This window comes from Rhinoderma darwinii (genome assembly GCF_050947455.1).
Source record: "Rhinoderma darwinii isolate aRhiDar2 chromosome 12 unlocalized genomic scaffold, aRhiDar2.hap1 SUPER_12_unloc_9, whole genome shotgun sequence".
NCBI classification, from domain to species: domain Eukaryota; kingdom Metazoa; phylum Chordata; class Amphibia; order Anura; family Rhinodermatidae; genus Rhinoderma; species Rhinoderma darwinii.
In genome coordinates this window covers 145596-162025 of record NW_027461880.1, presented here as the reverse complement: position 1 = coordinate 162025, position 16430 = coordinate 145596, and the positions used below count along the sequence as shown (strand labels likewise).

Here is a 16430-nt window from a genome sequence, read left to right as displayed (position 1 = left end):
CAAAACGGTATTTTAAAAACCGGACAACCCCTGTAAGGCTCTGTTCACACCACATTTGGGCTTTAAATCTGACATATACCTTTAAAGTGTAGCTAAACGTTTGACAAACTTCTGACATGTCATAGTGACATAGTGACACATCAGAAGATTGGATTGGTGGGGGTCCGAGCACTGAGACCCCCACCAATCACTAGAATGAAGCAGCTGAAGCCCCCGTGTGAGCGCCCAGTCGCTTCGTGTTTGTTCGGCTTTTTCCAGAAATAAATGTATCGGTGAACGGACTCAATAGAAAGTCTATGAGCCGATACATTTTTCCGGAAAAAGCTGAACAGACAGGAAGCGGCTGAGCGCTCACACGAGACCTTCAGCTGCTTCGTTCTAGTGATTGGTGGGGGTCTCAGAGCTCGGACAACATTTACTACACAGAAGTCCAATGGGAATAAAAACAAGCACAAAGATGTAGGGGGTAAAAGGAAAGTTTTATTTACAGATAAGGGAAGGTTATATTTTATTATTAGGAGATTATTCTAGAAGTATTAAGACTACTATTATTATATACTGTGTATATGTATGTGTCATCTATTTATCTATTATACTAAACCTATCTAAAGGCCGTGTTGATCCAGAGGAAGGCGAAAACCCCCTGTGAGGAATGAGCCAATTGTCCTCATATTAGGGGGGGAAATTCCTTCCTGACCCCAAATATGGCGATCGGCATAAATCCCAGGATCAAAGGCTGAAGTGTAACATGTGTAATATGGGGAAAGACTAGGGGAAAATTATTCATTCTTTATATTATTATTTTTAATGAACTGCTGTATTTATTTATGTGTAAACTATAAATTGTATTAAATTAAGATTTTTTTTAAATTATTTTCTATATTTATATTATGTCACTTATGTGTGTTACTACTTATTACTCTATCATCCTAAACCTATTTAAGGCCGTGTTGATCAAGAGGAAGGCGAAAACCCCCTGTGAGGAATGAGCCAATTGTCCTCATATTAAGAGGGGAAAATTCCTTCCTGACCCCAAATATGGCGATCAGAATAATCCCAGGATCAAAGGCTAAAGTCTAATCTAAATGTACTATGCGTCTATATGCGGGTGTCTATACTTATCATGTAGTGTGGTGTCTATACTTATTATATAGTGGGGTGATGTGAGTGATGTGGGTGATGTGGGTGATGTGAGTGATGTGGGTGATGTGGGTGATGTGGGTGATGTGGGTGATGTGGGTGCATTACTTACCTGGCCTGTGCTGAGGTGAGATCAGGTATAATGGCCGCTCCGGCCCCAGGACTACAACATGCGGCTATTATTCCTGATCTCCCCAGATGGAAACTAAGCACAGGCCGCTCCTGGGGGGTGTAGAGGATCTTCAGGCTGGAGTGATGTCAGATGCCTGCCCGGGATTGGAGGATGGCAAGTCAAGGCTCTGGTGCAGCAGCAAGATGGCAGAGGTGTGGCATGAAGATGGTAAGGAGAGAGATGATGGTCTGGGCAGCCGAGGTAACATACAGCAGCAGAGACTTGAGGCGCGGGTCAGGAGGCATGAAGTTCTGGGCCCTTGTCCTGAGATCTTATTGGTTCCAGCTTGGTGACATGAAGCTGAACCCGGCCAAGGGGTGAAGGGCTTTGTTATTCTCTGGCCACTTCAGATGTTGGTTCTCCAGAACGGGCACAAATGGTGTAAATGGTGGCTGTGCCCTCCTCTCCTGCAGTTCCTCCCAGCCGATGGTGGAGAAGAATGGATGCTCTCTGATGTTCCCGCACACACCGAGGCGCCTCTTAGAATTTTTACGGACCAGTCTCTTGGTCAGATGTTTCACGTCAGGATTAAGCCAAGTTGGAAATTTAGGCTTCGCGGTGGTGATGGCTTTGATAGCCATTTGCCTGACGGGGCCGTTGTAAAATGGGGAGCGGCCTGCTGCCATCCTGGACACCACAATCCCCAGGCTCCACCAGTCAACTGCGGTGCCGTATTTTTTTCTAAGAAGCACCTCGGGGGCCATGTAATGCAACGTTCCCGACACTCCACGGATCTTATTGGAGGCGGTGACGCCATCTTGGGCCAATCCCAGGTCGATGATACGGACGTGGCCATCTGCATCCAACATTATATTCTCCGGCTTTAGATCTCTGCAAAGAAATAAGACGAGAGAATGACAAATCCGCCCAGTGATCCAGGAGACGGGGGATGGGTCATTTCACCACCAAGCAGAATAGCCATTCAGGAGTGTAGGAAAGCTGGGTGCACTGTTTCCAGCATGTAAAGGAGAATGAAAGAAGGGGGAAGTTCTGCTTACCGGTGGACGATGTTGTGTCCATGGAGGAACTGGAGGCCACATATCATCTCTGCTGTGTAGAATCTGATGGGGAGAACAGAGCGGAGTCTCAATGTCATGAAATCTTCCTCTATCAATTCCCTAATATCATGTTATGATGGAGTGTGTGCGGTCTCTAGCAGAGAGGAGGCGCTGATTATGGCAGCCTGTATTCTGCATTCTCTGTATTATCCTTCATCTGACCTCCCCCCTCATCTTTTCTTCTTTCCACCCCCCTCAGTCTCCTGATTATTTACTCGCCTTACGTTGCCGATGTTCAAGCAGCCGCACATCCTGATCAAAGCCTCCAGGCTGCCACCGGACAGATACTCCGTGATAAAAAATGCCCGCTCCTCAGATTGATGTGCGGCATAGAGGTGGCATAGGAACGGGCAGTGTCTGGCCGCTAGGAGTATCCGCCGCTCTCTCATAATTTCGTCCGTATTGTCCCGTTTGGTGATCATTTTTACGGCCATGTAGGTGTTTCGGCCGGGGACTGATGCCAGGACCACCTGAGGAAAACAAATGGAGATTCCTCATGAAAAGAAGAAGGAACAGAGGTGGACAGAGAGGTGGGTCAGTCGAGTAGTGCCCAGGACTCTACAGCAGAACAAAGCTGAGCTCCCAGCATAATGCAGTGTCTGCTGTTGGGTCCTGTATGGAGAGGTCTTCACGCCTTACCCACATTTGACATAATTATCTTAGTTGGTGGGGGTAGTATGGAGCAGGATCATACGCTATAATAGCGACCGTGGCATCTAAACAGTTAAATAGAGGTAAGCTCCCGCTGTCACCCCATCACCCCTACCCGCAGCGCGATCACAGTGTGTAGATAGTTGTCATGGCAGCCAGGGGGCCTAATGGAGACCCCAAGGTCTGCCAACTTGGTCCTCCTACTAAGCTTAATAGGGGGAGGCTAAAAGAACAATTCAAGCGATACATAAATATTGCAGTCAAAATAAATAAATAAACTTTTTTCTGTTTCGTTTTGTTTAGCTCCTCGAAAAATGGAATAAAAAGTTAAAAAGTGATTAAAAGTTTTATGTAACCCAAAATAGTACCAATAAACAGTACAGCTCGCCCCACAAAAAAGAAGTCCTCACACAGCCCCATCAACAGGAAAATAAAAACAATTCTGGGTTTCAGAATATGGAGACACACCAAATTAATTTCTTTACAAATTGTTTTTATTGGATAAAAAGTATAAAAAATAAACCAATATAATTTTGGTATCCCCGTTATTGTACTGACCCGCAGAATAAAGGTAACGTGTCATTTTTACCACTTAGTTAACACCATAAAAGCCAAATTATTAAACCAATGGAGGAATTGCTGTTTTTTTTTTTTTTGCTATTTCACCTAAAAAAAACAGCCTTTTACAATGTTCCCAGTAAATGATATGGAACATTGAATGGAGCCATTAAAAACGACAACTCGTGCCCCCAAAAATCAAAATCTCTCATATGTCGACAGAAAAATACTAAAATGAAAAACTAAAGTAGTGGTTATGGGGGCAGGAATACTTCTGGATGTCCTATTAGGCATCCCATAGGAGAACACTACACCCATCATCCATCTAGCATAACATGGTGACAACAGAGAACAATTGATGGAGATAAAAGGTCAACTTTAGGTTTACCACCCTATAAAATGAAATATTTAGATATTCTACTCACTTTGCCAAAGCTGCCCCTACCCAGGACCTGGTGGATGGTGAAGCGGCTGATGGTAAGCCTGGCATAGGGGCTGGATGTTCCAGGGTCTTGGCTGCTCCCAGGCCTTGGCTCCTCATCCTCCAATCCTCTGTCCTTGGCTCCTCTCCTCTTCTTCGTCATCTTCTTGAATCCGGTGACGCTGTCCTCCTCCCTCTTCCTCTTCTCCTCTTCTCGCTTCTCTTCGTCTTCTCCATGTCCATTGGACGCCATTTTCACCAATATCGTCCTACCTGTAGACTTCAGTCCGATCGCTGCCGTCGACAGTTGAAAGTAAACGGCAGTTGGTCGTGTGCAGGTCACGTGATGTCAGAGGTCATGGAATCCTCAGGTGGCACCTGCCTGGCAGTAACCTGCTCTGCTATGTCTGATGTGGGCATCATGAGTGCCAGTCTAGTGTCCAGAGCTGTGTTTCCCAACCAGGGTTTCTTATGGCCTGGTCAGGGGTCTGCAGAACACAGTAGCAATACATGCCACTCCTACAGTAGAGATAAACAACGGTTATTTGCTCAGGTTATTGGCAAAACCCTTTTCATCCACAATATAGAATCTGGGTTTATATTTAGGGGTCTGTATTTATTTAGGGGTCTGGTCTGGGGTCTGTATTTATTTAGGGGTCTGGGGTCTGTATTTATTTAGGGGTCTAGTCTGGGGTCTGTATTTATTTAGGAGACTGGTATGTGGTCTCCATTGATTAGGGGTCTGGTCTGGGGTCTGCATTTATTTAGGGGCCTGGTCTGGGGTCTGTATTTATTCAGGGGTCTGGTCTGGGGTCTGTATTTATTTAGGGGTCTGGTCTGGGGTCTGTATTTATTTAGGGGTCTGGTCTGGGGGTCTGCATTTTTTTAGGGGTCTGGTCTGGGGTCTGTATTTATTTAGGGGTGTGGTCTGGGGACTGCATTTATTTAGGGGTCTAGTCTTGGGTCTGTATTTAGGTGTCCGGTCTGGGGTCTGTATTTATTTAGGGGTCCGTTCTGGGGTCTGTATTTAGGGGTTTGGTCTGGGGTCTGTATTTATTTAGGGGTCTGGTCAGGGGTCTGTAATTATTTAGTGGTCTGGTCTGTGGCCTGCATTGATTTAGGGGTCTGGTCTGGGGTCTGTATTTATTTAGTAGTCTAGTCTGTATTTATTTAGGGAAGTGGTCTGGGGTCTGTATTTATTTAGGGGTCGGGTCTGGGGTCTGTAGTTATTTAGGGGTCTGGTCTGGGGTCTGTATTTAGTTAGGGGTCTATTTATTTAGGGGTCCAGTCTGTGGTCTGTATTTATTTATGGGTCTGGTCTGGGGTCTGTAATTATTTAGGGGTCTGGTCTGGGGTCTGTAATTATTTAGGGGTCTGGTCAGGGGTCTGTAATTATTTAGTGGTCTGGTCTGTGGCCTGCATTAATTTAGGGGTCTGGTCTGGGGTCTGTATTTATTTAGTAGTCTAGTCTAGGGTCTGTATTTATTTAGTGGTCCGGTCTGGGGTCAGCATTTATTTAGGGGTCTGGTCTGGGGTCTGCATTTATTTAGGGTTCTAGTCTGGGGTCTATTTATTTAGGGGTCCAGTCTGGGGTCTGTATTTAGGGGTCTGGTCTTGGGTCTGTATTTATTTAGGGGTCTGGTCTGTGATCTGTATTTATTTAGGGAAGTGGTCTGGGGTCTGTATTTATTTAGGGGTCGGGTCTGGGGTCTGTAGTTATTTAGGGGTCTGGTCTGGGGTCTGTATTTAGTTAGGGGTCTATTTATTTAGGGGTCCAGTCTATGGTCTGTATTTATTTATGGGTCTGGTCTGGGGTCTGTAATTATTTAGGGGTCTGGTCTGGGGTCTGTAATTATTTAGGGGTCTGGTCTGGGGTCTGTATTTATTTAGGGGTTTGGTCTGGGGTCTGCATTTATTTAGGGGTCTGGTCTGGGATCTGTATTTATTAAGGGGTCTGATCTGGGGTCTGTATTTATTTAGGTGTCTGGTCTGGGGTCTGCATTTATTTAGTGCTCTAGTCTTGGGTCTGTATTTATTTAGGCGTCCGGTACATGGTCTGCATTAATTTGGGGGTCCAGTCTGGGGTCTGCATTTATTTAGGGGTCCGGTCAGGGGTCTGAATTTATTTAGGCGTCTGGTCTGGAGTCTGTAATTATTTGGGGGTCTGGTCTGTGGTCTGTAATTATTTAGGCGTCTGGTCTGGAGTCTGTAATTATTTGGGGGTCTGGTCTGGGGTCTGCATTTATTTAGTGCTCTAGTCTTGGGTCTGTATTTATTTAGGCGTCCGGTACATGGTCTGCATTAATTTGGGGGTCTGGGGTCTGTATTTATTTAGGGGTCCAGTCTGGGGTCTGCATTTATTTAGGGGTCCGGTCAGGGGTCTGTATTTATTTAGGGGTCTGGTCTGGGGTCTGTATTTATTTAGGGGTCTGGTGTGGGGTCTGTATTTATTTAGGGGACTGGTCTGTGGTCTCCATTGATATAGGGGTCTGGTCTGGGGTCTGCATTTATTTAGGTGTCTGGTCTGGGGTCTGTATTTATTTAGGGGTCTGGTCTGGGGTCTGTATTTATTTATGGGTTTGTTCTGGGGTCTGTATTTATTTAGGGATCTAGTCTGTGGTCTGTATTTATTTAGTGGTCTAGTCTGGGGTCTGTATTCATTTAGGGTTCCGGTCTGGGGTCTGAATTAATTTGGGGGTCTGGTCTGGGGTCTGTTTTTATTTAGGGGTCTGGTCTAGGGTCTGCATTTATTTATGGGTCTAGTCTGTGGTCTGTATTTATTTAGGGATCTAGTCTGTGGTCTGTATTTATTTAGTGGTCTAGTCTGGGGTCTGTATTCATTTAGGGTTCCGGTCTGGGGTCTGAATTAATTTGGGGGTCTGGTCTGGGGTCTGTTTTTATTTAGGGGTCTGGTCTAGGGTCTGCATTTATTTATGGGTCTAGTCTGTGGTCTGTATTTATTTAGGGATCTAGTCTGTGGTCTGTATTTATTTAGTGGTCTAGTCTGGGGTCTGTATTCATTTAGGGTTCCGGTCTGGGGTCTGAATTAATTTGGGGGTCTGGTCTGGGGTCTGTATTTATTTAGGGGTCTGGTCTGAGTTCTGTATTCTTTTAGTACTCTTTTCCTGGGTCTGTATTTATTTAGGGGTCTGGTCTAGGGTCTGCATTTATTTAGGGGTCCGGTCTGGGGTCTGCATTAATTTGGGGGTCTGGTCTGGGGTCTGTATTTATTTAGGGGTCTGGTCTAGGGTCTGCATTGATTTAGGGGTCTGGTACATGGTCTGCATTAATTTAGGGGTCCAGTCTGGGGTTTGTATTTATTTAGGGGTCCGGTCTGGGGTCTGAATTTATTTAGGCGTCTGGTCTGGGGTCTGTAATTATTTAGGGGTCTGTATTCATTTAGGGGTCTGGTCTGGGGTCTGTATTTATTTAGGAGTCTGGTCTGGGGTCTGCATTCATTTAGGAGTCTGGTCTGGGGTCTGTATTTATTTAGGAGTCTAGTCTGGGGTCTGTATTTATTTAGGCGTCAGGTACGTGGTCTGCATTAATTTGGGGGTCTGGTCTGGGGTCTGTATTTATTAATGGGTCTAGTCTGGGGTCTGTTTTTATTTAGGGGTCTGGTCTGGGGTCTGAATTTATTTAGGGGTCTGGTCTGAAGTCATTAAATATTTAGGGGTCTGTGGTCTGCATTGATTTAGGGGTCTTGTCTGGGGTCTGTATTCATTTAGGGGTCTGGTCTTGGGTCTGTATTTATTTAGTGGACCGGTCTAGGGTCTGCATTTATTTAGGGATCTAGTCTGGGGTCTGCATTCATTTAGGGGTCTACTCTGGGCTCTGCATTTATTTAGGGGTGTGGTCTGGGGTCTGTATTTATTTAGGGGTCCGGTCTGGGGTCTGCATTAATTTGGGGGTCTGGTCTGGGGTCTGTATTTATTTAGGGGTCTGGTCTAGGGTCTGCATTGATTTAGGGGTCTGGTACATGGTCTGCATTAATTTAGGGGTCCAGTCTGGGGTTTGTATTTATTTAGGGGTCCGGTCTGGGGTCTGAATTTATTTAGGCGTCTGGTCTGGGGTCTGTAATTATTTAGGGGTCTGTATTCATTTAGGGGTCTGGTCTGGGGTCTGTATTTATTTAGGAGTCTGGTCTGGGGTCTGCATTCATTTAGGAGTCTGGTCTGGGGTCTGTATTTATTTAGGAGTCTAGTCTGGGGTCTGTATTTATTTAGGCGTTCGGTCTGGGGTCTGTAATTATTTAGGGGTGTGTATTCATTTAGGTGTCTGGTCTGGGGTCTGTATTTATTTAGGAGTCTGGTCTGGGGTCTGCATTCATTTAGGAGTCTGGTCTGGGGTCTGTATTTATTTAGGAGTCTAGTCTGGGGTCTGAATTTATTTAGGGGTCTGGTCTGGGGTCTGTATTTATTTAGGGGTCTGGTTTGGGGTCTTTATTCATTTAGGGGTCTAGTCTTGGGTCTGTATTTATTTAGGGGTCTGGTCTGTAGTCTGCATTAATTTTATGGGTCTGGTTTGGGGTCTGTATTCATTTAGGGGTTCAGTCTGTGGTCTGTATTTATTTAGGAGTCTGGTCTGGGGTCTGTATTCATTTAGTGCTCTAGTCTGGGTTCTGTATTTATTTAGGGGTCCGCATTTATTTAGGGGTCTGGTCCATGGTCTATTTATTTAGTGGTCTGGTCTGGGGTCTGCATTTATTTAGGGGTCTAGTCTGGGGTCTAATTTATTTAGGGGTCTGTTCTGGGGTCTGTATTCATTACGGGTCTAGTCTGTGGTCTGCATTCATTTAGGGGTGTGCTCTGGGGTCTGTATTTATTTAGGGGTCTGGTTTGGGTTCTGTATTCATTTAGTGCTCTAGTCTTGGGTCTGTATTTATTTAGGGATCTAGTCTGGGGTCTGTATTTAGGTGTCGGGTCTAAGGACTGCATATATTTAGGGGTGTGGTCTGGGGTCTGTATTTATTTAGAGATCTAGTCTGGGGTCTGCATTTATTTAGGGGTCTAGTCTGAGGTCTGTATTTATTTAGTGGTCCGGTCTGTGGTCTGTATTCATTTAGCGGTCTAGTCTTGGGTCTGTATTTATTTAGGGGTCTGGTCTAGGGTCTGCATTTATTTAGGGGTCTAGTCTTGGGTCTGTATTTAGGGGTCTGGTCTAGGGTCTGCATTTATTTAGGGGTCCGGTCTGGGGTCTGTATTTATTTAGGGGTCTGGTTTGGGGTCTGTATTAATTTAGGGGTCTGGTCTAGGGTCTGCATTTATTTAGGGGTCTTGTCTAGGGTCTGTATTCATTTTGGGGTCCAGTCTGGGGTCTGTATTTATTTAGGTGTAGGTCTGGGGTCTGTATTCATTTAGGGGTCAGGTCTGTGGTCTGTAATTATTTTGGGGTCTGGTCTGGGGTCTGTATTTATTTAGGGGTCTGGTCTAAGGTCTGCATTTATTTAGGAGTGCGGTCTGGGGTCTGTATTTATTTAGAGGTCTAGTCTGGGGTCTGCATTTATTTAAGGGTCTAGTCTGGTCTGTATTTATTTAGGGGTCTGGTTTGGGGTCTGTATTCATTTTGGCGGTCTAGTCTGGGGTCTGTATTAATTTAGGTGTCCGGTCTGGAGTCTGCACTAATTTGGGGGTCTAGTATGGGGTCTGTATTTATTTAGGGGTCTGGTCTGGGGTCTGCATTTATTTAGAGGTCCAGTCTGGGGTCTGCATTTATTTTGGTGCCTGGTCTGTGGTCTGCATTGATTTAGGGGTCTGGTCTGGGGTCTGTATTTATTTAGGGGTCTGGTCTGGGGTCTGTATTTATTTAGGGGTCTAGTATTGGGTCTGCATTTATTTAGGGGTCTGGTCTGGGGTTTGAATTTTATTAGGGGTCTGGTCAGGGGTCTGCATTTATTTAGGGGTCTAGTCTGGGGTCTGTATTTATTTAGGGGTCCGGTCTGAGGTCTGCATTAATTTGGGGGTCTAGTCTGGGGTCTATTTATTTAGAGGTCTAGTCTGCGGTCTGAATTTTATTAGGGGTCCGGTCAGGGGTCTGCATTTATTTAGGGGTCTAGTCTGGGGTCTGTATTTATTTAGGGGTCCAGTCTGGGGTCTGCATTTATTTTGGTGCCTGGTCTGTGGTCTGCATTGATTTAGGGGTCTGGTCTGGGGTCTGTATTTATTTAGCGGTCTTGTCAGGGGTCTGCATTCATTTAGGGTTCTAGTCTTGGGTCTGTATTTATTTAGGGGTCTGGTTTGGGGTCTGTATTAATTTAGGGGTCTAGTCTTGGGTCTGTATTTATTTAGGGGTCTGGTCTGGGGTCTGCATTTATTTAGGGATTTAGTCTGGGGTCTGTATTTATTTAGTGGTCCGGTCTGTGGTCTGTATTTATTTAGGGGTCTGGTCTGGGGTCTGCATTAATTTAGGAGTCTGCTCTGGGGTCTATATTTATATAGGGGTCTGGTTTGGTGTCTGTATTTATTTAGGGGTCTAGTCTTGGGTCTGTATTTATTTAGGGGTCTGGTCTGGGGTCTGTATTTATTTAGGGGTCTGGTCTGGTGTCTGTATTTATTTAGGGGTTCGGTCTGGGGTCTGCATTTATTTAGGCGTCTGGGGTCTTTATTTAGGGGTCTAGTCTTGGGTCTGTATTTATTTAGGGGTCTGGTCTGTGGTCTGCATTAATTTAGGGGTCTGCTCTGGGGTCTGTATTTATTTAGGGGTCTGGTTTGGGGTCTGTATTAAATTACGGGTCTAGTCTGGGGTCTGTATTTATTTAGGGGTTCAGTCTGGGGTCTGTGTTTATTTAGGGGTCCAGTCTGGGGTCTGAATTTATTTAGGGGTCTGGTCTGGGGTCTGTAAATATTTAGGGGTCTGGTCTGTGGTCTGCATTGATTTAGGGGTCTAGTCTGGGGTCTGTATTTATTTAGGGGTCCGGTCTGGGGTCTGCATTAATTTGGGGGTCTAGACTGGGGTCTATTTATTTAGGGGTCTAGTCTGGGGTCTGAATTTTATTAGGGGTCCGGTCAGGGGTCTGCATTTATTTAGGGGTCTAGTCTGGGGTCTGTATTTATTTTGGGGTCCAGTCTGGGGTCTGTATTTATTTAGGGGTCTGTAATTATTTTGGTGCCTGGTCTGTGGTCTGCATTGATTTAGGGGTCTGGTCTGGGGTCTGTATTTATTTAGGGGTCTGGTCTGGTGTCTGCATTTATTTAGGGATCTAGTCTGGGGTCTGTATTTATGGGTCTGGTCTAAGGACTGCATATATATGGGGTGTGGTCTGGGGTCTGTATTTATTTAGAGATCTAGTCTGGGGTCTGCATTTATTTAGGGATTTAGTCTGGGGTCTGTATTTATTTAGTGGTCCGGTCTGTGGTCTGTATTTATTTAGGGGTCTGGTTTGGGGTTTGTATTCATTTAGGGGTCTAGTCTGGGGTCTGTATTTATTTAGTGGTCCGGTCTGTGGTCTGTATTCATTTTGGGGTCCAGTCTGGTGTCTGTATTTATTATAGGTGTAGGTCTGGGGTCTGTATTCATTTAGGGGTCAGGTCTGTGGTCTGTATTTATTTAGGGGTCTGGTCTAAGGTCTGCATTTATTTAGGGGTGTGGTCTGTGGTCTGTATTTATTTAGAGGTCTAGTCTGGGGTCTGTATTTATTTAGGGGTCCGGTCTGTGGTCTGTATTTATTTAGGGGTCTGGTCTGTAGTCTGCATTAATTTAGGGGACTGGTTTGGGGTCTGTATTCATTTAGGGGTCTAGTCTGGGGTCTGTATTCATTTAGGTGTCCGGTCTGGGGTCTGCACTAATTTGGGGGTCTAGTATGGGGTCTGTATTTATTTAGGGGTCTAGTCTGGGGTCTGAATTTATTTAGGGGTCTGGTCTGGGGTCATTAAATATTTAGGGGTCTGGTCTGGGGTCTGTATTTATTTAGGTGTCTAGTCTTGGGTCTGTATTTATTTAGGGGTCTGGTCTGGGATCTGCATTTATTTAGGGGTCTGGTCTGGGGTCTGTATTTATTTAGGTATCTAATCTGGGGTCTGCATTCATTTAGGGGTCTACTCTGGGGTCTGTATTTAGGGGTCTGGTCTAAGGACTGCATTTATTTAGGGGTGTGGTCTGGGGTCTGTATTTATTTAGGTGTCTAGTCTGGGGTCTGTATTTATTTAGGGGTCCGGTCCGGGGTCTATTTATTTAGGGGTCTTGTCTGGGGTCTGTATTCATTTAGGGGTCTAGTCTGGGGTCTGCATTCATTTAGGGGTCTTTTCTGTGGTCTGTATTTATTTAGGGGTCTGGTCTGGGGTCTGTATTTATTTAGGGGTCTAGTCTGGGGTCTGTATTCATTTAGGGGTCTAGTCTGGGGTCTGTATTTATTTAGGGGTCTAGTCTGGGGTCTGTATTCATTTAGGGGTCTAGTCTTGGGTCTGCATTTATTTAGGGGTCTTGTCTGGGGTCTGTATTTATTTAGGGGACTGGTCTGGGGTCTGCATTGATTTAGGTGCCTGGTCTGGGGTCTGTTCATTTAGGGGTCTAGTCTTGGGTCTGTATTTATTTAGGGGTCTGGTCTGGGGTCTGTATTTATTTAGGGGTCTGGTCTGGGGTCATTAAATATTTAGGGGTCTGGTCTGGGGTCTGTATTTATTTAGGGGTCTAGTATTGGGTCTGTATTTATTTAGGGGTCTGGTCTGGGATCTGCATTTATTTTGGGGTCTGGTCTGGGGTCTGTATTTATTTAGGTATCTAATCTGGGGTCTGCATTCATTTAGGGGTCTACTCTGGGGTCTGTATTTAGGGGTCTGGTCTAAGGACTGCATTTATTTAGGGGTGTGGTCTGGGGTCTGTATTTATTTAGAGATCTAGTCTGGGGTTTGCATTTATTTAGGGGTCTAGTCTGGGGTCTGTATTTATTTAGGGGTCCGGTCCGGGGTCTATTTATTTAGGGGTCTTGTCTGGGGTCTGTATTCATTTAGGGGTCTAGTCTGGGGTCTGCATTCATTTAGGGGTCTTTTCTGTGGTCTGTATTTATTTAGGGGTCTGGTCTGGGGTCTGTATTTATTTATGGGTCTAGTCTGGGGTCTGTATTCATTTAGGGGTCTAGTCTGGGGTCTGTATTTATTTAGGGGTCTAGTCTGGGGTCTGTATTCATTTAGGGGTCTAGTCTTGGGTCTGCATTTATTTAGGGGTCTTGTCTGGGGTCTGTATTTATTTAGGGGACTGGTCTGGGGTCTGCATTGATTTAGGTGTCTGGTCTGGGGTCTGTTCATTTAGGGGTCTAGTCTTGGGTCTGTATTTATTTTGGGGTCTGGTCTAGGGTCTGTATTTATTTAGGGGTCCGGTCTGGGGTCTGCATTTATTTAGGCGTCTGGTCTGGGGTCTGCATTTATTTAGGCATCTGGTCTGGGGTCTGTATTTATTTAGGGGTCTGCTCTTGGGTCTGTATTTATTTAGGGGTCTGGTTTGGTGTCTGTATTCAATTAGGGGTCTAGTCTGGGGTCTGTATTTATTTAGGGGTTCAGTCTTGGGTCTGTATTTATTTAGGGGTCTGGTCTGGTGTCTGCATTTATTTAGGGATCTAGTCTGGGGTCTGTATTTAGGGGTCTGGTCTAAGGACTGCATATATTTAGGGGTGTGGTCTGGGGTCTGTATTTATTTAGCTGTCTGGTTTGGGGTCTGCATTTATTTAGGGGTCTAGTCTGGGGTCTATATTTATTTAGGGGTCTGGTCTGGGGTCTGTATTCATTTAGGGGTCTAGTCTTGGGTCTGTATTTATTTAGGAGTCTGGTGTCAGTATTTATTTAGGGGTCTGGTCTGTGGTCTGCATTGATCTAGGGGTCTGCTCTGTGGTTTGTATTTATTTAGGGGTCTGGTTTAGGGTCTGTATTCATTTAGGGCTCTAGTCTTGGGTCTGTATTCATTTAGGGGTCTAGTCTGTGGTCTGCATTAATTTAGGAGTCTGCTCTGGGGTCTGTATTTATTTAGGGTTCTGGTTTAGGGTCTGTATTCATTTAGGGGTCTAGTCTGGGGTCTGTATTTATTTAGGTGTCCAGTCTGGGGTCTGTATTTATTTAGGGGTCCAGTCTGGGGTCTGGATTTATTTAGGGTTCTGGTCTGGGGTCTGTAAATATTTAGGGGTCTGGTCTGGAGTCTGTATTTATTTTGGGGTCTGGTCTGTGGTCTGCATTGAATTAGGGATCTGGTCTGGGGTCTGTATTTATTTAGGCGTCTGGTCTGGGGTCTGTATTCATTTAGGGGTCTAGTCTTGGGTCTGTATTTATTTAGGAGTCTGGTCTGGGGTCTGTATTTATTTAGGGGTCTGGTCTGTGGTCTGCATTGATTTAGGGGTCTGCTCTGGGGTCTGTATTTATTTAGGGGTCTGGTTTGGGGTCTGTAATTTTGGGGTCTGGTCTGTGGTCTGTATTGAATTAGGGGTCTGGTCTGGGGTCTGTATTCATTTAGGGGTCTAGTCTTGGGTCTGTATTTATTTAGGAGTATGGTCTGGGGTCTGTATTTATTTAGGGGTCTAGTCTTGGGTCTGTATTTATTTAGGGGTCTGGTCTGGGGAGTGCTTTTTTATTTAGGGGTCCGGTCTGCGGTCTGCATTTATTTAGGAGTCTGGTCTGGGGTCTGTATTTATTTAGGGGTCTAGTCTTGGGTCTGTATTTATTTAGGGGTCTGGTCTGTGGTCTGTATTAATTAAGGGGTCTGGTCTAGGGTCTGCATTTATTTAGGGGTCTGGTCTGGGGTCTGTATTTAGTTAGGGGTCTGGTCTGTGGTCTGTGTTTATTTAGGGGTCTAGTCTTGGATCTGTATTTATTTAGGGGTCTGGTCTGGGATCTGTATTTATTTAGGGGTCCGTTCTTGGTCTGTATTTTTTTAGGGGTCCGGTCTGGGGTCTGCATTTATTTAGGAGTCTGGTCTGGGGTCTGCATTTATTTAGGGGTCTAGTCTGGGGTCTGTATTTATTTAGGGGTTCAGTCTGGGGTCTATTTATTTAGGGGTCCGGTCTGGGGTCTGAATTTATTTAGGCGTCTGGTCTGGGGTCTGTAATTATTTTGGGGTCTGGTCTGTGGTCTGCATTGATTTAGGAGTCTGGTCTGGGGTCTGTATTTTTTTTAGGGGTCAGGTCTCGGGTCTTTATTCATTTAGGAGTCTGGTCTGGGGTCTGCATTTATTTAGGGGTCTGGTCTGGGGTCTGTATTTATTTAGGGGTCTGGTCTTGGGTCTGCATTGATCTAGGGGTTTGCTCTGGGGTCTATTTATTTAGGGGTCTGGTTTGGGGTCTGTAATTATTTTGGTGTCTGGTCTGTTGTCTGCATTGATTTAGGGGTCTGGTCTGGGGTTTGTATTCATTTAGGGGTCTAGTCTTGGGTCTGTATTTATTTAGGAGTCTGGTCTGGGGTCTGTATTTATTTAGGGGTCCGATCTGGGGTCTGCATTTATTTAGGAGTCTGGTCTAGGGTCAGAATTTATTTAGGGGTCTGGTCTGGTGTCTGTATTTATTTAGGGGTCTGGTTTGGGGTCTGTATTCATTTAGGGGTCTAGTCTTGGGTCTGCATTAATTTATGAGTCTGCTCTGGGGTCTGTATTTATTTAGGGGTCTGGTTTGGGGTCTGTATTCATTTAGGGGTCTAGTCTGGGGTCTGTATTTATTTAGGGGTCTGGTTTGGGGTCTGTATTCATTTAGGGGTCTAGTCTTGGGTCTGCATTAATTTATGAGTCTGCTCTGGGGTCTGTATTTATTTAGGGGTCTGGTTTGGGGTCTGTATTCATTTAGGGGTCTAGTCTGGGGTCTGTATTTATTTAGGGGTCTGGTCTGGGGTCTTTATTTATTTAGGTGTCCGGTCTGGGGTCTGGATTTATTTAGGGGTCTGGTCTGTGGTCTATATTTATTTAGGGGTCTGTGGTCTGCATTGATTTAGGGGTCTGGTCTGGGGTCTGTAATTATTTAGTGGTCTGGTCTGTGGTCTGCATTGATTTAGGGGTCTGGTCTGGGGGTCTGTATTTATTTAGGGGTCTGGTCTGGGGTCTGTATTTATTTAGGGGTCCAGTCTGGGGTCTGCATTTATTTAGGGGTCTAGTCTGGGGTCTGTATTTTTTTAGGGGTCCACTCTGTGGTCTGTATTTTATTAGGGGTCCGGTTTGGAGTCTTTATTCATTTAGGGGTCTGGTCTGGGGTCTGTAATTATTTAGTGGTTTGGTCTGTGGTCTGCATTGTTTTAGGGGTCTGTAATTATTTAGGGGTCTGGTCTGTGGTCTGTATTAATTAAGGGGTCTGGTCTAGGGTCTGCATTTATTTAGGGGTCTGGTCTGGGGTCTGTATTTAGTTAGGGGTCTGGTCTGTGGTCTGTGTTTATTTAGGGGTCTAGTCTTGGATCTGTATTTATTTAGGGGTCTGGTCTGGGATCTGTATTTATTTAGGGGTCCGTTCTTGGTCTGTATTTTTTTAGGGGTCCGG

General features: G+C 45.2%; 2 protein-coding genes across 2 annotated transcripts in view; one reads left to right on the top strand and one right to left on the bottom strand.

Moving 5' to 3' along the window:
• LOC142698209 (protein kinase C delta type-like) overlaps nucleotides 1–16430 on the top strand; it is a 285129-nt gene that overhangs the window by 221987 nt on the left and 46712 nt on the right. The gene's annotated exons all lie outside the window — the stretch shown is intronic.
• Nucleotides 2541–4471, bottom strand: LOC142698208 (protein kinase C-like 1). The gene is made up of 2 exons (XM_075847852.1): nucleotides 4005–4471; nucleotides 2541–2840 (listed from the first exon to the last, which is right to left on the bottom strand). Exons 1-2 carry the CDS (start codon nucleotides 4251–4253, stop codon nucleotides 2541–2543), a joined length of 549 nt encoding a protein of 182 aa, XP_075703967.1. The 5' UTR covers nucleotides 4254–4471.

Coding starts and splice junctions, on each gene's coding strand:
- LOC142698208 (XM_075847852.1), bottom strand. CDS start 4,253: ATGGCGTCCAATGGACATGGAGAAGACGAAGAGAAGCGAGAAGAGGAG. Junction 2,841..4,004: donor GTAGGGGCAGCTTTGGCAAA/GTGAGTAGAATA, acceptor TGTTTTCCTCAG/GTGGTCCTGGCATCAGTCCC.